This window comes from Sorex araneus, chromosome 5 (assembly GCF_027595985.1).
Source record: "Sorex araneus isolate mSorAra2 chromosome 5, mSorAra2.pri, whole genome shotgun sequence".
Taxonomy (NCBI): domain Eukaryota; kingdom Metazoa; phylum Chordata; class Mammalia; order Eulipotyphla; family Soricidae; genus Sorex; species Sorex araneus.
In genome coordinates this window covers 6,098,104-6,122,569 of record NC_073306.1, presented here as the reverse complement: position 1 = coordinate 6,122,569, position 24,466 = coordinate 6,098,104, and the positions used below count along the sequence as shown (strand labels likewise).

The window sequence follows — 24,466 nt, the reverse complement described above, 5'->3', positions numbered from 1 at the left end:
AGTATCAGTTGTGTACAAGGCACTATGCTTGGTCCACTAAATAAATAATATAACCATTGGCGTATTCGATATGCCAAAAACAGTACCAATAGATCTCATTACCCTGACCCTGAAAAAGCCTCCAATCGTTGGAAAAGACGAGTACGGAGAGGCTGCTAACATCTCAGGGCTGAGAGGAATACGAACGTTACTGGTGCCCGCTCGAGTAAATCGACGAACTACGGGATGACAGTGAGAGTGACAGTGATTTGTCTTGAGTTCAGATATATTTTATCTCTTTTTCTAGGGTGGGGGAGTCACTCCCAGCTGTGTGGAGGGTAGAGGGGACATGTAGTGGTAGAGATGAAACTTGGGACTTCAAGGGCCAGAGAGAACAGTGGGTAAGGCACTTGCCTTGCATGTAGCAGACCTGTGTTTGATCCCTGGCATCCCATATGCTGGGAATGGGGTAGCAGAGCTGTGAAGCAGAAACATGCTGGGCCCATAAGCCAGGAGTGATTCCTGAGTGCAGAGCCAGGAGTAAGCCCTGAGCATCATTGGGTGTGGCCCCCAAACCAAAAATACCAAACAAAGAAACAAAACAACCAGGATCTTTGGCTTGCAAAGCATGTATTCTAAGCCACTGAATCATCTCTCTGACCCCCAGAAATGCCTTCTGAATCTATATAAGCCTATATAAGAGACTACCTGCTAAGTAGACCCAAAGGAGTATTCATTGATCTTACCAGCACCTTTATCTTACTCATTGTAAATGCCAAAATCATACCTCTACGTCATTGTTCTTTTCTCACATGCCATTAGCTCATTGAGCCAACTCAGTCTCTTAGTGGGGCATGGAAGAGTAAGAGAAGAGAACGGTCTAAAGGGCTGGCAGGACAATTTGGGGACATTGGCTTTTATTCTGGGGTTATGCACGAGTGTTAAGGAAAAGTGACTTGAGTGACTTATATCACAGCCATTCCTCAGGCTGCTGTGTTGAACGGTGCGCGTGTGTGTTTGTATGGGTGTGTGTGTGTTGTTTGTGTGTGTGTGCCTGTGTGTGTCTGTGTCTGTGTGTGTTGGTGGCGGGCCTCTGTGAGAGCCAAGTCTGAGAGGCAGGGCAGGAGCTACCAAGTCCTGGGGCAGTAGCTGGGTTTTGGAGTTCTGGAGGACAGTGACCAAACCTTGATAGTTCTTTGAATGCTTCACTCTCCTCCATCTATGATGCCATTGGACCAATATTCACCGACAGTTTCTGAATTAGGGCGAGGTGCTGAGTCCTTTGGTAAGCACTGTTAGGAACCTGGTTCCATGGGAGGGAACACCATTCTGAGAACCGTCCTTCCGAGTGTTGACGCCTCAATCTTAACGTGGGTGTGGGAGGGCTGCGAGGAAGGGTTCCTGGACTCCACTGACCGAGTCTCAGGACTCTGTCCAGGCATCCTGCCTGATCCCAGTGGTCAGGGGCTCAGGCGTACGGGAATGACCCCCTAGCCGCCGCCTTGCACACAGGCTCCAACGCCAGCTGTAAGCTCAGGCTGTTCCCTGTGTTCTGAGCGACAGACTGTAACACTGGAGGGTCCCTGACATCCCACCCACCTTCCAAGGGTTTGGCGAATTTGCTAGAGTAGTTCTCAGAAGTCCGAGAAACACGTCTGTCACTAGATGAGCAATTTATTATGAAAGATTCAGGAGCAGCCAGGTGGAAGAGTGGCCCAGGACAGGGGGTGGGAGTTGTTCTCCAGGCGAGTGACTCTCGATGCATCGCCGCTTGGTCCCCTGCCCAGAAGCTCTCTGAACCCTGTCCCTTTCGATCGCCACGGAGGCTTCATTTCAGGTGCCTGAGTGATGAAATCGTGTATCTTTGGCAACTGGTCTGACCTCCAGCCCTTCTCTCCTCCAGGAAGCCGGGGTTGAGGCATGGGGGTGGGGATAGACAGCGCCAGGATGGCTGTAATGCGCCAGATGGACCGGACAGAGGACAGACTGATCCAGGATGCTGCCACGGGTAGAAAGAAGGCAGCACAGATTGAAAAGACACTTTGGTAATGAAAAGATCGGGAGCCACCCGATCTTTGCTAGGGAGGAAGGAAGCATTGGGGGGATTTAAAAAAATTTTATATTTATTTTTTTAATTTAAAATTATTTTTTAATTTCAAAGGAGGGGCCTGAGTAGGGTGGTGTCCTGAAGGGAAGGGGTTGGATAGAGAAAAATGAAAACGGGAGAAGAAGGTGTAGGAACTGCAAGTTCCAGTTCTTTCTTTTGCTCTGTCAGGCACACGAGCAAGTTATAGAAACGCGTCCAGCCTCAGTGAAACCGAGACCATTTTGATTCGCTGGAATTGTTTGAAGGATTAGAAAGTTACTGTGGAGGGGCTGGAGCGAGAGCACAGCAGGTAGGGCATTTGCTTTGCACGCAGCTGACCCGGGTTCAATTCCCAGCAGCCTATATGGTCCCCCGAGCACCGCCAGGAGTAATTCCTGAGTGCAAGAGCCTGGAGTAACCCCTGAGCATCGCCGGGTGTGACCCAAAAAGCAAAAAAAAAAAAAAAAGAAAGAGGGAGAGAGAAGGAGAGAGAGAAAGAGAGAGAAATGAAAGTCACTGTGGAGAGCTCTTAGAACCAGCAGGCACTACACAAGAGTGAGCTGTCAGAGCTGATGGCCCTGTTTACCTAGAGTCCTCCCCAGCGGTGATCCTGAGTCTCAGAGCTAGTCCTGGTGCTAAGGGTTGAGGTTAGGGGGGCTTGGGGTGCTGGGGATCAAACTTGGAGTCTTGAGCACACAAGGCATTTGCTCCTGCCCTTTGTGCAATCTCTTTGGTCCCTGTAACAATGATAAAAATTACACTGTTGATATTATAATCCTTAGGGTGTGGGTTACGGGCTGCCCAGAAAGACCGGGGCTGCTGTCTTGCTGAGACATAAAGGCCTCTGAAGAGGCTGCAGTGCCGGCAAATGGGTTGGAGGCTCCATCCACTAGTCCTGGCCCTTCTCAAGCCTCTGTCAGCCCATCAGCAGGTCTCCTGGGGAACGTTTCAAATAATACAGAAGAGGAGATGTCTAACTATCCCATGGGGCAGAGTGATAGCACAGCGGAGAGGGCGTTTGCCTCGCACACGAATCACTGGAGGTGACCCTAGTAGCCTGCCGGAGAGCCCCACTGCCAGGAGTGATCCCTGAGCACAATGCCAGGGGCAAGCCCTGAGCACTGCTGGGTGTGGTCCGAAAGTAAAGCAAACCCAAGCATCCCGACTCCCAAACAGGACTGCTAAAGCCTTCTCAGAAATACCCTCAGTGGTTTCCCACTGTTTTCTTTTCTTTTCTTTTCTTTTTTGCTTTTTGAGTCACACCTGGCGATGCACAGAGGTAACTCCTGGCTTTGCACTCAGGAATTACCCCTGGCGGTGCTCAGGGGACCATATGGGATGCTGGGATTCGAACCTGGGTCGGCCGCGTGCAAGGCAAACGCCCTCCCCGCTGTGCTATTGCCCCAGCCCCTTTCCACTGTTTTCTAAACAGTCTCCTGGGCCCTTTTCCATCCAGTGGAATGCGTGCTCAGGGCTGCTGGAGTACTTTTTCCTCCCTGCAGGCCAGCACTGCAGCACTGTCCTGCCGTTGCTCATTGATTTGCTCAAGCGGGCACGAGTAATGTCTCCATTGTGAGACTTGTTGTTACTGTTTTTGGCATATCGAATACGCCACGGGGAGCTTGCCAGGCTCTGCCATGTGGGCGGGATACTCTCAGTAGCTTGCCCGGCTCTCCGAGAGGGACAGAGGAATCGGACCCAGGTTGGCCGCATGCAAGGCAAATGCCCTATCTGCTGTGCTATTGCTCTAGCCTTGTTTTAGTCACTAGAACGTCAGTGTGAGCGGGTATGTGTCACACACCTTTCTGACACATCTCATTACTTCAATAAAGCGCACCCAGCACCCCTCCCTCACCTCAGTTTAGGCTTTAATTCTCAAAAGATATAAATTTCTTCTTTGTCATATCAAAGCCTGATCAATATATTTTTTTTTGGCAGTGGGGCTCTCCAGCAGGCTACTAGTGTCACCTCAGTGGAGTTAGGGGCCACCAGAGCTACACCCCGCAGTGTCTGGGCCAGGACGTGCAGGAAGCCCCGGTCCTCTATGTGGAAGGCAGGCGCTCTAGCCCTTTGGGTTATTTCCTGGGGGTTATTTCTGGCACAGTGCTCAGTGGGGGAGTGTGGGAGTGGGCAGTGCCTGGGATTGGACCTGGAATGTGAAGCATGTCCCACAGTCTTTCCGCTCTCTCCCTGACCCTTGTGGTTATTTTTTAAAATCGACTTCAGGGCCTGGATCGATAGTACAGCGGGTAGGGCATTTGACTTGCACACAGCTGACCCGGGTTCGATCCCCGGCATCCCATATGGTCCACTGAGCACTGCCAGGAGTAATTCCTGAGTGCAGAGCCAGGAGTAATCCCTAACCATTGCTGGGTGTGACCTAAAAAAATAATAAAAAAAGTAAAAATCTACTTCATCATGCAGTTTGCAACCGTGGATGGAACTAGAAAGGCTGGTGCTGAGTGAAGTCAGAAGGAGAGGGACAGATGCAGAGTGGTCGTACATGTATGTGGGACTAGAGATATACATCCCAGTAGCAGTAAAGGTCCAAAGGCAGCATAACGGGAGAAGTGATCCACACAGTTGAGTCGGTGGGGGAGGGGTGTTGGGTCTTTGGGGAGGTAGATGTTTACACTGGTGATGGGTGTGGTGTTGGAATTCTGTGCATGGGAAACCATTGTAAACCATAAAATTTTAATTTAAAAATAAGATTTAGTTTTTGGTGTTTCAATAGTCCTTTTATTATTTTTTAATATAAGATTTTTATTTATTTATTTGTTTGTTTTTTGGGTCACGCTTGGCGATGCACAGGGGTCACTCCTGGATCATGCACTCAGGAATTACCCTGTCTGTGCTCAGGGGACCATATGGGATGCTGGGATTCGAACTCGGGTTGGCTGTGTGCAAGGTAAACACCCTACCCACTGTGCTATCGCTCCAGCCCCAATAAGATTTATTTTTTAAGTAAATCTCCACGGGGCTGGAGCGATAGCACAGCGGGTAGGGCATTTGCCTTGCTCGCGGCCAAACCGGGTTCAAACCCCAGCATCCCATATGGTCCCCTAGCACCGCCAGGGGTAATTCCTGAGTGCAAAGCCAGGAGTAACCCTTGTGCATCGCCAGGCGTGACCCAAAAAGCAAAAAATAAAAAAATAAAATAAATAAATCTCCACGAGATTTTAAAAATATTCGTGAGCTGTACTACAGATTCACCACTAGGATCTCGCCATTCTACAAGGAAGTGGTCATGGACGTAAAGAGAGGGGTGCGGCAGGGTGATAACATTTCACCGAAACTCTTCAGTGCCACCCTCGAGAACGTCATTCGACGACTGGAATGGGAAGGAATGGGAGTGAAGATAGACGGTCGGCAACTACACCACCCCTGCTTCGCTGATGACATCGTTCTCATAACGCCAAACAGCCAAACAGCACAAATGCTGGCCTCGAGTGTGGAAAGGCTGGACTGCACCTGAATTTCACCAAGAAAATGTTCATGAAAAAGGAACTAGTCCCTGACATTCCATTTGCCCTCAACGGAACGAACATCTCCGAATGCAGCAGCTATGTGTACCTGGGTCGAGAACTCAGCATGAGGAATGACTTGGTGCCAGAACTGTGCAAGAAAAAGAGAGCAGCGTGGAATGCTTTCAAGACGTTAAAGAAATGGTTAAGAGGACAAAGAACCTCCAGCTCTGGGCACATCTTTTAAACGCCACCATTCTTCCTGCACTAACATATGCCTCAGAGACCTGGGCCTTATGAAAACAGGTTGAGAACGTTATTTGGGTATCCCAAAAAGGAGTCGAAAGAGCCATGCTTGCTTGGAATATCATGTTTCACTCAAGTGAGAGAAGGAATCCAGAGTTCTGACCTCCGTCGATGACCAAGAATCAGGGATGCTGTCTCATTTGCCAAGGTGTCAAAAATCAGATGGGCTGGACACGTAATGTGATTTAAAGATGACCGCTGGACTAAATCTGTTACTGACTGGATTCCACGGGACGTCAAAAGACTGCGTGGCCGCCCACCTACAAGATGGTCAGACTTCTTCATCAAAACCCTGAATGAATGGTTTGAGGCTCTCCGTGTTCCTGGAGTGAGCAGATACCATTGGGCTACACTAGCACACGACAGGGATGAATGGAGATGTTACTGGTGCCCACTCGAGCAAATGGAAGATCAATGGGATGACAAGTGATACAAGTGAAGATTTATTTAAAAAATAAAAATCTGCGGGGCTGGAGCAATAGCACAGCGGGTAGGGCCTTTGCCTTGCACGCAGCCGACCCGGGTTCAAATCCCAGCATCCCATGTGGTTCCCTGAGCACCGCCAGGGGTGATTCCTGAGTGCAGAGCCAGGAGTGACTCCTGTGCATCACCAGGTGTGACCCAAAAAGCAAAAAAAAATAAAAATAAAAAAATAAATAAAAATCTGGTGTTGGAGTGATAGTACAGTGGGTAGGGTGTTTGCTCTACACTGCCAACCTGGATTCCATCCTTGGCACCCTATATGGTCCCCTGAACCCTGTCAAGAGTGATTCTCTGAGTGCAGAGCCAGGAATAAGTCTTGAGTACCACTGGGTGTGACCCCAAGACAAAAATAGACAAATATCTGTGTTGGGGCTGAAGAGACAGTACAGCAGGCAAAGCACTTGCCTTGCACGTGACTGACCCAGGTTCAATCCCTGAGTGTCACCAGCAGTGATTCCTGAGTGCAGAGCCAGGAGTAACTCCTGAGCATCATGGGTGTGGCCCACAAACCAAATAAATGAATAATAAAAAATTTGATTTTACTGACCAGTGAAAGTAGGGACTATTAGTGATATCTGGAGTGCTTAGGCCCACTATTAGTGATCTAGAAACCCCACAAAATTAAAAGGATTTGTGTGGCAATACTTTTAGGGTGTGCAGAAGGGGTTAATACTTGGCAGGGCTGACTCCTGACTCTGCTCTCAGGGATCATCCTGGCAGTGCTCGAGGGCCCGTATGTGGGGTGGGATTGAACCTGGTTTGGCCATGTGCAAGGCAAATGCCCTACCCACTCACTGTACTATGTCTCCAGCCCTTTGTGTGACAAACTTTCTTTTCTCTCTGCACACAAACTCCTTCTTTTTTTTGGCGGGTGGCAGTGGGGGGGGCAGGGGGGTTCCAGAGTGGAATTTAGGAGCCCAGGAGCCAGTCCTGGTGATCATGGGCCAACCAGATCAGTGGTTCAATGAAAGGGTCTGAAGATTTGGTGCTATTTGGTGCCAGGGGTGCCAGGGCCACCCTGGCAGAGCTCAGGGGCGTCCAGGGCTGCACTTGGTGACCCTGGGGTGGGGCAGCAACCTTTCATGAGGATTGGAGAGGTCTCTGCACATGTATGCAAGAAGCACAGTGACTTTTCCTACCTTAACAATGAACTTTGTGTTGTGGGAAAGGACCCGATAGAAAAGAAATGTAAAAACTGAGTCTACTGTTTGATCTGAAATATGGACCCCAGCTGCTGAATCCCCTTCCCGACAACAATGAACTGTTTCTAATCAGTATTACAGTAACGCTCTTTAGTCGTTATAGGTTAACGTACATGAAAAACAGGCACACAAGCCAAACAATACAGCATTCGCTCCATTTCAGGGGGTTATCATTTATTCATTTAAAAGATATTTTCCCCCTCAATAACTTGCTTGGCTGATATTTTTGTTTGTTTGTTTGTTTGGAGGCTACACCCAGAGGTGCACAGGACTTACTTCTGGCTATGCTAATGGATCACTCCTGGTGCTGCTTAGGGACCCCTAAGGAGTGCTAGGGATCAAGGTTAACTTGTGCAAGGCAAGTGCCTGCTGCACTATCTCTCCAGCTCGTTGGCTTAAAATTTTATTTTATTTATTTATTTATTTTTGCTTTTTGGGTCACACCCAGCGATGCACAGGGGTCACTCCTGGCTCATACACTCAGGAATTACTCCTGGCGGTGCTCAGGGGACCCTATGGGATGCTGGGAATCGAACCCGGGTCGGCCGTGTGCAAGGCAAATGCCCTCCCCGCTGTGCTATCGCTCCAGCCTCTGGCTTAAAATTTTAAATGAGGATTTGGGGTATTATTGTTCATTAGGTAATGTATATTCCTGGTATAAAACACGAAAGCAAAGAAAATGTATAGAAAATGACCTTTTCTTCACAGATCCATCTGTCTCTGCCACCAGAATGATTTTTATGCACACAAAGCCACTTAATCTATCTAAAAATATTGCAACATGGTGTTTTGAAAGAAGTGGAATATACCTATAATATACACATTGCTTTGCACTAACTTTCCTAGGTCAGATCTTAGCAATCACAGCATTGCAGCTCCTATACCCATCTCTTTCTGCTCCCTGGCCATGCCATAGCACCACAGACTGAACCATAAAACAGCAAGGCATAGGGGCTGGAGTGGTAGCACAGCGGGTAGGGCGTTTGCCTTGCACGTGGCCGACCCGGGTTCGATTCCCAGCATCCCATATGGTCCCCTGAGCAGTGCCAGGAGTAATTCCTGAGTGCAGAGCCAGGAGTAACCCCTGTGCATCACCGGGTGTGACCCAAAAAAGCAAAAAACAAAAAACAAAAAAACAAAAAAACAGCAAGGCACTACAAGTAGCACAAGAAGGTGTAGAGTATCTTTGCCCATCTTCACACACACCTGGGAGTACCCACCAAGGATAAATTCCTACAAGTAAAATTGTTGAGCTAAAGGAGTCCTTGGTACCTGAGATTGGTCAGTGGGTGGCCATCTAAGAGCTTCTCCAGTCTGAGAGTAATGAAGGCTTAGTGTAGAGGATTTATATTTGTGCCCTCTTTGGGAGCAATAGTGCAGCAGGTAGGGCGTTTGCCTTGCATGCGGCCGACACGGGTTCGATTCCTCCGCCCCTCTCGGAGAGCCTGGGAAGCTACGGAGAGTATCTCACCTGCACGGCAGAGCCTGGCAAGCTACCCGTGGCGTATTCGATATGCCAAAAACAGTAACAAGTCTCACAATGGTGACGTTACTGGTGCCCGCTCGAGCAAATCGATGAGCAACAGGATGACAGTGATGACAGTGACCCTCTTTGGGAAAATGTATTATTACAGTCATACTAAATAAAGTAGCCCTACTTATGCAAATATCAATCTGTCTAAAAATCCCAAGAGGTCAATGAATGAAAAGTTTTCTACCTTTCCTGGCTCCTGGATGTGAGATCACAGAAGACTATCTCCATGTACTCTTGAGCTGCAGTTGATAGTTTGTTATATTTTTCATAGATAAAATATTAATTGCATATTGATTATCACTTTGGGGAGTCTCTTCACTTTTCTCCGAGGCCTACAACTTTGCTAGGTTTCTAAAAGTTTGCAGGATCTTAGGCAATGATCCTTCAGGGAAAATGTCCTTGAAAGCTCCTTTGAAGAGCAAGTGGCTTCTGCCCTTCCAGGAAACCTTTAAGAGCTATTTATTCTGTATTTCCCCTCTCCGGTGGTTTGATATGATTTTAGCATTTGGTAGGAATATTTCTAAAGTCCCTTGTCCAAGGAAATAGCAATAGCAAATAAACAAATCAGTATGGCCTGGGAAACAAGGAGATCTTTGTTCCTTTTAAAGGAGGGATCCTGCCAGAGAAGGACCTGGGCTGCCGAGGAGTGGTCAGTCGGTAGTGACCCGTTCTGCTTCCTTTTCCCAGCAAGGATGTTCCTTCAGATGTCTAACAATGTAGACATTGTTTTGTGTAAGAATTGAGGCTCCAGTGAGTTTTTCAAAGCTGTGCTGACTTTTTTTCAGGTGTTTCTCTGAACACCTTGTGCTTGAAAACACACACACACACACACACACACACACACACACACACACACACTTTTTGTTTTGAGGGCACGCCTTAGAGTGTGCTGGGGAAAGCGGTTGTACTTCTTCTAGTGTTATTCAGGGGACCATGCACAGCCTGTGGTTTGCAAAACATATGATCAGCTTGTGGAGCTATTATTTTAAAAAATGTTTTGTTTGACTTCAAAACAAAACCTTTAAAATATATTTCAGTTTGAGCCACGTCTTTACTGTAATATTAAAGCTTATGGTTCTGGCATATAGTTACTATACACACCTCCATCAAAATTCCCAGAACCCCTCCCTCCGTGTCCTGTTTTACTCCATTGCACGTCACCGTCCCTCCCCCGCCGTTTTCAGTTCTGTAATCCCAGGCCAAGGGTTTGTTATCAGTTGCTACTGTCTGGTCCCTTGTTTTGTGTCTCCATGCAGCACAGATGTCGCGGCTCCTGTTTGAGTAGCAGCCAGAGATCCTCGGTAGCTCTAAAGGAAAACACGACCGTCACTCCTGTTGCAGGCATCAGATCGCCGAGTGCTGGGTCATGTGGGTTCAGTGTCCCTTCAAAGGCAGCTCGTCCGCGGCTATGACGACCCACGCTGGAGACTTGGCAGCTGGCGTCCCGGCTTCTCTAATGAATCTCCACTAGGTCGCCGGTGGCGGGTGAGCACCGCCCGCCCTGGGGACAAAGAGCGCGGGTCGGGCGGAGGGTCGGGGGCACCGGTCCCAGAGAGAGGAAGCCACTTGCCAGGCCTGTTGACGCAGTTTCATCACCAAGCCAGGCTTTCCCTCCCCGTCACGGGCGAAATTCCGGCCTGGGCGGTTCAGAGGAGCCGCAGGGGCATTTCCCCGGGGCCTGGGGCTCAGGAATTCGGGCTGCAGGAACCAGCGAGAACCACGTGGACTCACCGGCTCCGGCCGCGCTCCACGTTTTACACCGGGAAGGGCGGTCGCGGCAACGCTGCAGGCAACGCCTCCGCTCCCAGCCAATGAGGAGCGAGGGTCTCCTCGGGGCCTTCGCCCATTGGTTCGGGCTGGCTCCGCCCCGCGTTCTACACCGCCTCCGGGCCGGCTACTAAAGTCTCAGCCGCTGGGGCGTGGGGTCCGGCTTTTGTGCTCTGGAGCCGGGTCCCGGGGCTACCCCTTGCTCTGCTCCGCCAGATTCTCCTTTGCTTTTTTTTTTTGAGGGGGAAAAAAAAAGTCTTTGCTTTTTGCTTTTTTTCCTCTCCCTTGATCCTTCGCAGCTCAGCATGCAGAAAAAAGACGCTACCCTGAACGGTTTCCTGCCCAGATTCCAACATTTCGCCACGCAGGCCATCCACGTGGGCCAGGAACCGGAGCAATGGAACTCCCACGCTGTAGTGCCCCCCATCTCAATGTCCACCACGTTCAAGCAAGGGGCTCCCGGACAGCACTCGGTGAGCTGGATGTGTCTGGGGACGGCCCAGGGTGGGGCAGGGGAGCAGGGATGGTCTTATCAATGAAAAAGGCACGCAAGCAATTTCTGAAATGGCTTAGAGATCTTAAAGGCGTCCGGTTAGAGTGCTCACTGCGCTTGCAACCCTGGCCTTGGGATCGAATGGTCTGGTGATCAGAGGTCGTTTACTGAGCACGTCTGGAACAGTTTGTTCAACGTGCAGCAATAGGTTTGAACTACCTATGAGGTTGTGGCAAATTTGCAGCTTGAAACCGAGAGCCCAGTAACTTCCTGGAATTACGCTTAGTGATAGAAATTATAAATATAGTAAGGAGCTTAAAAAAATCAAAAGTAAGTGACTTACTTGGAATCAAGATTTTTTTCCCAAAGCTATCTTCAGTTATTAAGTGCTTATTATCTGCTAGGTGCATACTTAGGGGTATTATATCACTGGGTTTGCAGGTTTCTCCTGGAAAAATGGAGTCTTACAGTTCCTAAGACTAAATGACTAGTAAGTTTTGCAGCTGGAAAACTTACTAGTTTTCCAGAGCTCTTTTAAGCTGCCCTGGTCCAAGCATCCCCAACAGTGCTAGCAATCTGCCAATCCATTGCATCATTCAGGGATGGTTTTGTGGGGCTTTGTGATTAAGAGCACACATCACCTAGTCAGAGGACCTGAGTCTGAATTCTGACACCACCTGCTCTGATCTGGGTGACCTTGAGTGAAATTGCTTAACCTATCCAAGACTCTGGTTGATCTTGTATAAATGTGGTTAATAATAGTACCTACTGCACAAATTGCTGACATATGTGTTCAGCTGTCTGGCACATTATAATTGCTTGGTAGTTTGGTGGTTTGTGATGTCCACATTTGCTCATTTTCTCATTTGATCCTTACAACAATGAGGTCAGAGAATAGGGCAGACTTTATATACTTTTTTTTTTTATGGAAAAGGAGTATACCCAGAATCATAAATGACCTGCCACCCTTTTTGTTAATCATAGCTTTTCCCCTTTCGGAAGCAAGCTTAATAGATCTTGAAGAAGTGTTTAAAAAGTTGTGGAGACTCAAAATAAATTGGTTAAATGAACTTTGTAGTTTTCAAATGTCAAGGTTACGTCCCTATTCTGCTACATGTTTTTGTTTTCGAAGATAAGGGAAAAGACCTTTAGTCCCAATCTGATGAGTTCTCAGAGCATTTTGACAACTCATTTTGGATACTTCTAGCTGCTACATCTTAGAACAAGGATGTGTTCACAGCCTCCCTCTAAGCCTGCAGTTTGTTCTTGCCCTAGGGTTTTGTCAATGTGTGGTTGCCCAGGCTTTAGAATGTGGTACGGAAATTAACGATTTAGCTACGATATTAATAATTAAATGTTTTCTGAAAACCGCAGGGATGGTCAGTTCCACAAACTTCTCGAAGACATGCGCTACATTTTAATGGGGACAGGGGATGTGGCTCAGCTGTATTATATGTGCCTTGCATGCTTAACACCCTAGGTTCAGTCCCCAGCACCACCAACTCCGTAAAGTCACTCAAGAGTATTAGAAGAGTTGAATGACAGATATAGATTTCTCAGATCTATTTGGGAAACCAGTTGGGCAGGAGGCCAGGAGACCGACAATTTGTCACTGCAATGTACTCCCTCAACCTCAGCATTCACCAAGGTTAAGATGGGCAGTGACTATTTACAGGAACCTGGGGTGCCATGCTGGGGGAGTGGCCATATGCATCCAAACAGCATCTTCTGTCTGGACAGTAGGGCCAGACTCACAGCAAGGAGGTGGCGGTAGGGAAAGATGAGGATATCCTGGTCCCTATAAAATGTGCCTCTTTAGGTCGTCAAAAACAAGGAAACAAGCAAAGCAATGCAACTTAAAATGTGTTACTAATATTTGAACTCCTGAATCAGAAACAGAATGTGAAACGGAGTGGCCGAGTGCTTTTATGTGATGGGAGGGGAAGAAGATTATAGGCTTTTAAGTCAATATTTAAATTCTGGGTTTGAATGCTGCCTTTGACATGTTGGGCTGAAAACAGACCGTGAGGATTACATCAGAGGACAGGATGCGTGCGGTCACCACCGTGCCTGCGTGCACTGGATGAAGGGAACATAATGCCAGTAATAATAAATGTCTTACGGAGCTGCTTGGCCAGGAATTACTCCCTGTGTTATTTCGTCCCTTTTGTAAGCCCGGGATCTGGACTCTGCGTGTGTAGACTCTGCTCGTGGCTCCCCGTTGGATGCTCAGTGGCACTTGCATCACTTATTTCTTAGGAAATCAAGTGTGGGGTAGCGTTTGCTTTATTCTGTCAGCTCAGGCCGGTCCCTTTCCCTCCTCGCCCCGGACTGATGGTCCAAGGGGAGCCTGACATGATTCTCTGACCAGGAGAAAAACTCATTCTTCTAGGGTTTTCACGAGGTGCTGGGGCTTGTGCAGAGAATGTCTTCCAGATGATCTCGCCGTTTCTTTTCACAACAATCTTGTGTAGTACGCAGCTTCGCTTTAGTTCTACTTGTGGAATTTTGAGATGGCCCTGTGGAGAAGGTTAAGAGCTTTACCTCTCGGGGACCAGAGAGATAGTCCAGTGGGTAGGGTGCTTGCCTTGCACGTCCCCGGTATCCCAGATGGTCCCCCAAGCACTGCCAAGAGTAATTCCTGAGTGCAGAGCCAGGAGGGATCCCTGAGCATCGCTGGGTAGGACCCAAAAAGAAAAAAAATGAATACATGAAATTAAATTTTTTTTTTAAAAAATAACTTTACCTCTAGGCCTGCAAACCAAATCCTATGTTAACAAGCCTAAATTAACTTCCAAACATGGACTTCACTGTAGTAAGTAGCAAGAAGTCAGGATGGCCGGATACTTGAGGTCTCTGCTAGGACTGTGATAGTGAGTTTAACTTTGCACTTCTGTCCTCCAGGGCTTTGAATACAGCCGGTCTGGAAACCCCACCCGGAACTGCTTGGAAAAAGCGGTGGCAGCACTTGATGGGGCCAAACACTGTGAGTGATTTCCGTTCTGAAGCTTCAGTCTGTCTGGGATCCGTTCCTGTCTGGATGCAGAAAGTCTGACGATCCCAGGATGGAGGATTGGACAAAAAAAAAAGGAATATTGGGGCTGGAGCAATAGCCCAGCAGTAGCAAGGCAACCACCATATTGCCTTGCACGCGTCGACCCGGGTTCGATTCCCAGCATCCCATATGGTCCCCTGAGCACCGCCAGGAGTAATTCCTGAGTGCAGAGCCAGGAGTGACCTCCGTGCATCGTCGGGTGTGACCCAAAAAGCGGGGGAAAAAAAAAGGAATATAAGAATTGGAACCTGGGACACTGGTGCTGGGAAATGTACACTGGTGGAAGGATGGGTGTTGGAATACTGTATGACTGAAATCCAATCATGAACAGCTTTGTAAAAAATTAAGTTAGGGGGCTGGAGCGATAGCACAGTGGGTAGGGCATTTGTCTTGCACTCGGCCGACCCGGGTTCGAATCCCAGCATCCCATATGGTCCCCTGATCACCGCCAGGGGTGATTCCTGAGTGAAGAGCCAGGAGTGACCCCTGTGCATCGCCGGGTGTGACCCAAAAACCAAAAAAAGAAAAAAAATTAATTTAATTTTTAAAAAAAGGAATAACAACTGGACCAGAGAGATAATGTAGTGGGTAAGGGACTTGCCTTGTACACAGCTGACCTCTGTTCTATACCCGACAGCCCATAGTGGTCCCCTGAGACCGCCAGGAGTGATCCCTGAGCAACCCCATGTGCTCCCCAAAAGGAAAAGAAATAACAACTTACTTAGTTTCTAAGACATTAAATTAGTGGCTCTTAAGTTCCACAGCTGGTAGGGTAAGCATCTTTCTAATTACTGGGTGAAACGATGCGTGCACGAGTCGAGGCAGGATGGCTGGATTTGTCATTTAGAACTCATGCCGTTTAGCAGTTCTGTTGGAGGTTTAAGATAAATGGATAAAAATTAACTGAGTTTTATAACACTCTCCATGACAGTGCAAGCTTGGGATACTCTGGCTCATTTACTGATAATCCAGGCCCCAGAATAGCGCAAAGGTACACTTGTCAATATGCAGGTGCCCTTGAAGTATGTTCTCAGAGATTAGGGATTAACTCCTCGATTTTGTGCTTTTTTTCCATGAAGCGGGTAGTGTGCTATTAAATCAGTTTTGCCTTTTATGTATGAGGATACCATCCTTGTCTACCTCAGTACACTTGGTTTGCCCATCTCCTAAAAAAATCATCTTTGTGGGGCTGGAGCGATAGCACAGCGGGTAGGGCGTTTGCCTTGCACGCGGCCGACCCGGGTTCGATTCCCAGCATCCCATATGGTCCCCTGAGCACCACCAGGAGTAATCCCTGTGTAGCACTGGGTGTGATCCAAAACGGAAAAAAAAATCATCTTCGTATTATTTATATAAAAGATACTAAATGAAGACAGAACAGTGAATAGAAAATAGAATCATCACAGTTATCTCATTGGAAGAACAGTAGTTAGAAATACCTATGTGTGTTGGACTTCTCTTGGGATGTGGGGTTTGTTTTTGTTTGCTTTTAGCACCACATCTAGTGGTAATGCCACAACAGGAGTTATTCCAAACTCTGTGCTCCATACTCACTCGCTCCTGGGGAACCATATGTGGTGCCAGGGATCTAAGGAGGTTTGGCCACATGCAAGGCAAGGGCCCTGACCATTGTACTATCTCTCCAGCCCCTGGCATCTGTTTGTTTTGAACGGAGATTTAAAAAAAAAAACACACAAAAAAACCCCAAACTTCTGAAACTTTGTACTGTGTGAATAACACTATGTCCTGCAGGATATAACGAGGTAAATGCTGACCACTTCATAATCTAGATACTTGTTTTAAGTGAGTGCCAGAAAAGTGTAGTTTTCCACTGGGTTTCAAGTTTAACCTTCTGTGTGAATTCCTTGTTGGATCACCAATCAGCAGAGCAGAACCCGTAATCTTGAACCAAGAAGATTTTGCAGTAACTATTTTTCCAAGTTAATTTCATTAGCCTTTCCACAATTCACAAGTGGTTTTTGTCCTCCAGTGATGTATCAACTTTTTTATTGAGCATATTTTCTTTCCCTTGTTTATGTATACAGTGCCATTTTTTTTTAAAGGTGATATTTTATTTTATTTTATCTTTTTTTTTGCTTTTTGGGTCACACCCAGCGATGCTCAGGGGTAACTCCTGGCTTTGCACTCAGGAATTACTCCTGGCAGTGCTTGGGGAACCATATGGGATGCCGGGGATCGAACCCGGGTCGGCCGCGTGCAAGGCAAACGCCCTACCCGCTGTGCTATCGCTCCGGCCCTACAGTGCCATTTTTAAAAACATTTTTTTCTTACTTTTTTATCTTACTTTTTTTATTTTTTATTATTTATTTATTTATTTATTTATTTTTTGTTTTTTGGGTCACACCTGGCAATGCACAGGGGTTACTCCTGGCTCTTTACTCAGGAATTACCCCCTGGTGGTGCTCAGGGTACCATATGGGGTGCTGGGAATCAAACCCGGGTTGGCCGCATGCAAGGCAAACGCCCTCCCTGCTGTGCTATTGCTCCAGCCCCTATCTTACTTTTTTTTAAAGTGACATCAGATCGCATTAGTTACTTGAGGAGATTCCAGATTTATTTATTTTTTTAAATCTTAGGTTTTTTTTGTTTTTAAAATTTTTTTTTTATTTTATAAAGTAGTTCACAATATTTGATTGCATTTACTATTCGAACACCTACTCCACCACCATTACACCTTCCCACCGCCATATTTTGGATGCTTCCATCCTGAACCCCAACCCCTGCCCCAAAGCAGAACTGAACTAATTTGCTCTATCAGATACACCACAGGTCTGATTTTGAGTTTTGTTGAACAATTTGCTCAATTGCATATTCACCTAGTGACTCATATCTTTGCTTTATTCTTCAAGTCTGAAATTTCTTTTAGTATGATATTTTGAAACTGTTATTCAATTGGCCTGAGCCTTTTATCTCAGAATTTTGTAAAACTTTATTTCCTTGAAGTTTTTCAGAGAAATGTTATAGCCAAAGCAGAATCATCAATACTATAGTGTAAAATTGTCTTATATTTGAATTAGAAAGCGGGATGTTGTAATCCCCTTCCATCAATGAATGTATAGAGACTAGAATAGTGCCAGAAAATATAATTTTAACATGTTCACCCTACATTTTACCTTATTGTAATTTCTTTTGTAATTTTAGGTTTGGCCTTTGCCTCGGGTTTAGCAGCCACTATGACTATTACTCACCTCTTAAAAGCTGGGGACCAGATTATTTGTATGGATGATGTGTACGGAGGTAGGTAACTTCTCCCATTCATGTTGTGTGAGCTGGTCTTTGAAACATGCTACATACATCGCTTCTCAGCCTTTTGGCTAAGATCATGTGTGAAAGATACTACAGTGAGTCCTATAGTACATTAACGATGTCCCGAGGATTATTAACTGTCTTTTACAGGTGTGATGGGCACCTTCAGGCTGGTTCAGACTTGGCCTGGGGGAGCAAGAATATTTTGAGATTCCTTAGGTTAGAACAGCTTGTGTGTAAAATAACACGCGTGTTATTTTACACTTGTGTAAACACAGAAAGGGGGGAGGGGGCACAGGGCAGCAGCGCTCTATCTCTCCCACCACCCGCGTTCAGTATTCTCCGGCCGCTTCCCCATCCCAGGGAGGTTGATGGCGATGAGGAGGCAGGAGAAGGAAGGAACGGGAGCCAGACTGGTTGGTCTCAGTTGCAGTTTATTCCATTCCCATCTCCATTCTCCTCTGATTCTCCTCCTGCTTCTTCCTCCCTCCTGCTACTTCATTCTCCATCTCACTCTGGATCTGGATCTTGATCTGGCTTCTCTGGATCTCACACTGGAACCCCCAGCCCACTTTTACAGCCTAGTTAAATCCCCCAGCATGCAGGGTTGGGGCTTACACATAGGTGTGGTCACAATCAATAGGGGTAAAGTTCTTTCTCTCAGGGGATGCTGCTTCTAGGACAGATTCTCTTTCAGCAGGACACACGCCCCAGAGTGGAATCCCATGGGTGTGTTTCTCCTCTCCTTGTCCAACAAACATATAAGCATTCATAATATTAATAATTTTGTATGGACACAGCAAGAGATGGATTAAGCTTATAGAATTGCTCTCCTGGGGTCATCTCCATCTCAGACTACAGTGCTCAGGACAGATTAGTCTTTCCTATCCCTAGCAGGGTTCTAGTCTCGTCATTACTTTTGGATCATGATAGCATTTGTCCATGATCAAACTCTTAACTTATAGTTAAGAATCGTGGCACTTTGGCCTGGCCCATATCGATGCCAGGGTAGCACACAGCTACTTCCTTCCCTCCTTCCTTCCTTCCTTCCTTCCTTCCTTCCTTCCTTCCTTCCTTCCTTCCTTCCTTCCTTCCTTCCTTCCTCCCTCCCTCCCTCCCTCCCTCCCTCCCTCCCTCCCTCCCTCCCTCCCTTCCTTCCTCCCTTCCTTCCTTCCTTCTTTCCTTCCTTCCTTCCTTCCTTCCTTCCTTCCTTCCTTCCTTCCTTCCTTCCTTCCTTCCTTCCTTCCTTCCTTCCTTCCTTCCTTCCCTCCCTTCCTCCCTCCTCGTCCTCTTGATTAGACCCACGATCTTACACATACACAAGGCACATGATCTCTTACTGAGCCTTATCCCGTGGCTCCTATGCAGGACTGATTTTGGGACAGGGCCCAGAACAGAGAGACTGGGTGGCATTTCTGGGCCCCACCTACAATGCTCAGGAGCAACTCCTGGCTCAGTGTATGGTCTTGGTCCTGGTGGTGCCCAGGGGACCATGCAGTACTGGCAATCCAAACCAAATTGCCCACCTGCACAACACATCCTTAGCCCCTTGAGCTATTTCCCCAGCCCTACAGAACTTATACTTGTGTCTGAAATAATAACCACCAAATACATTTTCAAATACATATTTGGAAAATGTATATTTTCTAAATACACATATATGTGTATAAATGTATATATATGTGTGTATATATGTACATATTCATATATATTCTAAATGTTTTCAAAGTATGTGACTTCTTTGGGACAGGGGGATGGAACTCTGCACAAGGCAAGCTCTCTCTTGCCCCTTTTTGTCTATCTTATATTACCTGGCAGTGGGGGGAGGGGGTCGGGTAGCACAGTGGAAAGACTAGAGCGATAGCACAGCAGATAGGGTGTTTACCTTGCATGCGGCCGACCCAGGTTCGATTCCTCCGTACCTCTCGGAGAGCCTGGCAAGCTACCAAGAGTATCCCGCCCACACGGCAGAGCCTGGCAAGCTACCCATATCAAATATCAAATATGCCATGGGTAGTTTACCAGGCTCTTCTGTGGGGGCGGGATACTTAGTAGTTTGCCGGGCTCTCCGAGAGGGATGGAGGAATCGAACCTGGGTCGGCCGCATGCAAGGCAAATGCCCTACCTGCTGTGCTATTGCTCTAGTCCCAGGTGACAGCATGTTCAACATTAAGTTTCTTTATAGATTAGACAGCTTACTTATTAAATTACCCAATTATTCAATCACCTTTGTAAAACTAGAATCTGATTCTTATAGAAAACAAGTTACCGAAGCACAGTTTTCTCTCCACCTTCATTTGAAACTTGCCAGGTGGCTTAACAAACCTGGCTCATTCTTTTGCACAAACACAGCAAAACTGGAAAACTCTCATTTAGAGTACCCCATTACTGAGAAGTCCTAGGGGTCGGCTAAAGACAGGAGACACACCAATAACAGTATTGATCATATCTGGCACGTCAGAGTTACCCAGGCCTGACCATACGGTGTCTAGAACCTTCAGGTTAATCTGGACGTGACCTTGGGCCTCATTTTCCACAGAGATGACCTGGCAGAAAGGAGTCTATCCCATCCTTTCTTCAGGACAGGGAGTGGTCCTGGTTTCCAGGCTTTCACAAGGCCCAGGCCTAGTCAGTCATTGCAGATTCCCAGATTCCTCATTGTCCATAGCAGAGATAATTTCCAGTCTTCCCTTGAGCAGGCCTGTCACTAGGGTCGCCCTGACGTTTTTAGGGTACTTAAAACAGTACCTGTTAAATACCTGCTCCTGTCATTTAGACCGATCCCTTGACTGTTTCCCTGGAAGAGGGTTTTGGGGTCCCATAACTGGTTTTTCCTGTCTGTATGAGGGGTAGGCCCTATTACAGAGAGGAAAGACTGATCTGGATTTATGCACACCAACACAGCGCCATGAAGCATCAAAAACATACTGAAGGGGGCCGGAGTGATACCACAGCGGGTAGGGCGTTTGCCTTGCACACAGCCGACCTGGGTTCGATCCCCGGCATCCCATATGGTCCCCCAAGCACCGCCAGGAGTAATTCCTGAGTGAAAAGCCAGGAGTAACCCCTCTGCATTGCTGGGTGTGACCCAAAAAGCAAAAAAAAAAAAAAAAAAAAAAACCAAAAAACATACTGAAGGTCCAAAAGAAGAGAAAAGCAAGCATTTCATTTTACTCACAATGAGATGTAACACACCTGGTTGCTATGGTTCCTAGTCGAAAGAAGCTAACATCTGTAGAGATAAAGTATACAATTTAACATCATAAATTGATGTTAATTTTTTTAAATTAACATTATTTTTTAAATTAACATCATATTTAATTCATTCAATCCCATGTTTTTTTCCAGTTACTGCCAACTTTATTAATAGCATATAAAATGCAAGCATTATATAGTTTTTAATCTCACTTAGTCCTTGGAATTTTGTTGTCTTATCTGTTAAAACTTAGAACCATGTAACAAAAAGATGGAGAAAGGACCTTTATATACTTCTTATAATCAAAATATAATCAGATTGAAAATTTGCTTTCCATATTAATTTGAGATTTGACAGCTAAGAAGGAATTCTTTTAAAAATGCTGATGTTTAGAGATCATCTGACTTCATCTTTGAGGAGCAAAGAATATGCTCTGAAAACCATTTCTGCTTCATGCCACCTGGTGTGGTTTTTTTTTTTTTTTTTTTTTTGCTTTTTGGGTCACACCCGGCAATGCACTGGGGTTACTCCTGGCTCTGCACTCAGGAATTACTCCCGGCAGTGCTCAGGGGACCATATGGGATGCTGGGATTTGAACCCGGGTCGGCCGCGTGCAAGGCAAACAACCTACCCGCTGTGCTATCGCTCCGGCCCCGATGTTGTGTTTTTTAAATTGCCTCTTTATCTTTCATTTAAAATTCAAGACTTACAGTCTTTACTGCATAAGACTGCCAAACTATTGAACTGAAGTAAAATTACTTTTTATTTGTATGTTTATTGATGACTGGCATCTTTTTCATATTTTGTAAGTACTTATACCTGTAAAGAATGAAAACATTTTAATACAAAGCCCTTTCTCCCCCTCCCCCCCAAATTCACTTCTGCATCAGGTACCAACAGGTATTTCAGAAGAGTGGCAACTGAATTTGGATTAAAGATTTCTTTCGTTGATTGTTCCAAAACCAAATTGCTAGAGGAAGCCATTACTCCACAAACCAAGGTAACTCAGTTTTCAGCTTTCATTATTTTTTTTATCATTTCTCTTTAATATAGGACATAATTTAAATCTGATTTACAGGGGAAAGAAGTAGTAAGGGATTAATTAAGGAACTATAGTACCCCAGTTTGATCCCTGGCACTGCATATTGTCCCCTTAGCCCTGCCAGGAGTGACCCTTGAGCACATACATGTGTGTGTGCGCGCGCGCACGCACACACACACACACACACACACACACACAACATCTGATTAACAAATTTTATTATTAGAAGTTATTCTAAATCACCAAGTTCAAGGTAGGTGTTATCACATAGTGGTAAGGAACTGAATTCTTGAGAGGTATTCAAATTCTAATTCTGTAACATAATGCTCTTATATTCTCTTGGACACCGATTTAACCTAAATCTCAGTCTCCTAATTTGTAAAATGGGGATAATTGCATTAATTTTTTTTAGAAAGTTGGTTGTGTGAATAAAATAAGGCATACGAAATGCTTAGTACCATACCCAATGCAGGATGATTTTTTTTTTTAAGGGTATGTTCTTAACAAAAGTTCACAATTCTTAAATGCATTACCAGTCTTCTTGTGGTAATGCCACTTATCACAGAGAGATATCACAGATTTACAAAAAAGGAAGCTGGCCTGGCCTCTTGGCCCCATGCACAGAGGCTGAATTTTAAGAGCTCTGGGCGGGGATGCTTCAGCAAAATAATCGTTAACAGCAAAATAATAGTTAACAAGCAGTCTTCTGCCTCAGACTGGGAAGCTCGCATGCCCCCGGAAGGTGTTTTGTGCCAGAGTGAATGGCATACATGATATTCTTTCTTGGAACCTCATTGAAATTCTGCCTGGGTAGGAGAAGGACCAATGTGGGCCTTTTCTAACTTTTGCTAATCATTAAAAGGTCTAAATTATACTTACAATTATGCTACAGTGAATGCTAAAACAGGAAAACCCTTTCTTATACCAGTAATTACTTTGAAGATAAGCACAGCAGTGAGCTTTGTGTGATTAAGATTTCTTTCCAGTAGTGTTTAATTTTTATTTTGCTTGGGAGAAAAGGTACAAAAATAGCTGGTTGAGTCTATGGAAAGGCAGCACTTTTTTTTTTCTAATTTAGTTTACTTTCTTTCTTTCTTTCTTTCTTTTTTTTTTTTTTTATTGAATCACTGTGAGATAGACCCTAACAAAGAAGGCAGCACATTCTGAGTAGATTAATTTTTTTTTTTATGGACAGAACTTTATGTTCTTTATTGACTTGAATTAATATACTTTTCCTCCTTGAATTGTCTGCCTTTTCATTTGAATTAGATTTTTTTGGAGGGGAACTTACAGCAGGCTCAGGGGTCCATAGGGCCATTTCCAGCCAGCCATACATGATCAGCCTAGCTGGGAGTTTTAATGTTTGGATTCGGGTTGGTGGGGTAGGGCGGGGTATGTATTGCCAGGAATCCAACCTGGGGCCTTGTGTGTGCGAGCCCTTTGAACTATCACCCTCATCCATGAAGCAGATTTTTTAAAAATTGATTTTTGTGCCACATCCAGCAGTGCCTAGAGATTTTTTTCTGGTTGTGCACTCGGGTCATTCCTGGCAGATTTGGGGGATTATATATGGTGCCAGTGATCAAACCTGGGTTAGCTGTGCAACCCATTATATTCTTTCTCCAGCCCCTGAAGTATGTTTTTTTTTTTTTAGTCCATATGAAATACACTTTTTTGAAGGGTGGCCAAACTCAACAGTGCTCAGCAGTGCTTGGGGGTATTTGTTTTTTCTGGGGATTGAGCCAGGCAAGTGTCTGAGCCCCTAAACTATTTTTCCAGTCGCTCTACATTGTATTTATTTCCACCCTATTATTTTTCTTTAAGTTCTGCGGCTGAAACTCAGAGCCCAATTACACGCAAAGCAGGTGCTCTACCACTGAGTGATAATTTTTTCATCAGGAATAGCTACTTCTTTCTCAGAAATAATTTTTGCACAGATTCTTAGATAATGGGATTTTTTTTTTGACTTTTTGTGTCACCCCCGGCAATGCTCAGGGGTTACTCCTGGCTCTACAGTCAGGAATCACTCCTATTTTTTTATGGACAGAATCTTATGTTCTTTATTGACTTGAATTAGTATACTTTTCCTCCTTGAATTGTCTGCCTTTTCATTTGAATTAGATTTTTTTGGAGGGGAACTTACAGCAGGCTCAGGGGTCCATAGGGCCATTTCCAGCCAGCCATACATGATCAGCCTAGCTGGGAGTTTTAATGTTTGGATTCGGGTTGGTGGGGTAGGGCCATATGGGGTGCGGGGGATCAAACTTGGGTCAGCCACGTACAAGGCAAACGCCCTACCTGTTGTACTATCACTCCTGCCCTGATAATTGGATTCTTGGACCTGCATAGTGCAGTGGGTAGGGCTTTTGCCGAGCACATGGTGAACCTGGCTTCAGTATCTGGCATCAGGCAAAGTCCTCTAAGCTCTGCCAGAAATAAACCCTGAGCACCACTGCCTGCAGTACTTACCTCCTGCTCCCTCCCCCACCAATCAAATCAAATCAAATACAATTCTAGAGTAGGAAGAGTGTTCAGCCATGTCGCTGGATGTTTTATGTAGGTAAAGAGTCATGCTCCTGGAAGGCATCTGTG

The 24,466-nt window shown here is 45.9% G+C and overlaps 1 protein-coding gene across 1 annotated transcript in view; it reads left to right on the top strand.

Annotated features, from left to right (window-relative positions):
• Nucleotides 1-10,264: 10,264 nt before the first annotated feature.
• CTH (cystathionine gamma-lyase) overlaps nt 10,265-24,466 on the top strand; it is a 36,425-nt gene continuing 22,223 nt past the window's right edge. Inside the window, exons 1-5 of the mRNA XM_055138695.1 lie at nt 10,265-10,539; nt 11,121-11,294; nt 14,219-14,300; nt 17,532-17,627; nt 21,723-21,832. Coding sequence (XP_054994670.1) covers nt 11,127-11,294; nt 14,219-14,300; nt 17,532-17,627; nt 21,723-21,832 — 456 coding nt within the window. The 5' untranslated portion in view covers nt 10,265-10,539; nt 11,121-11,126. The remainder of the gene's footprint in view (nt 10,540-11,120; nt 11,295-14,218; nt 14,301-17,531; nt 17,628-21,722; nt 21,833-24,466) is intronic.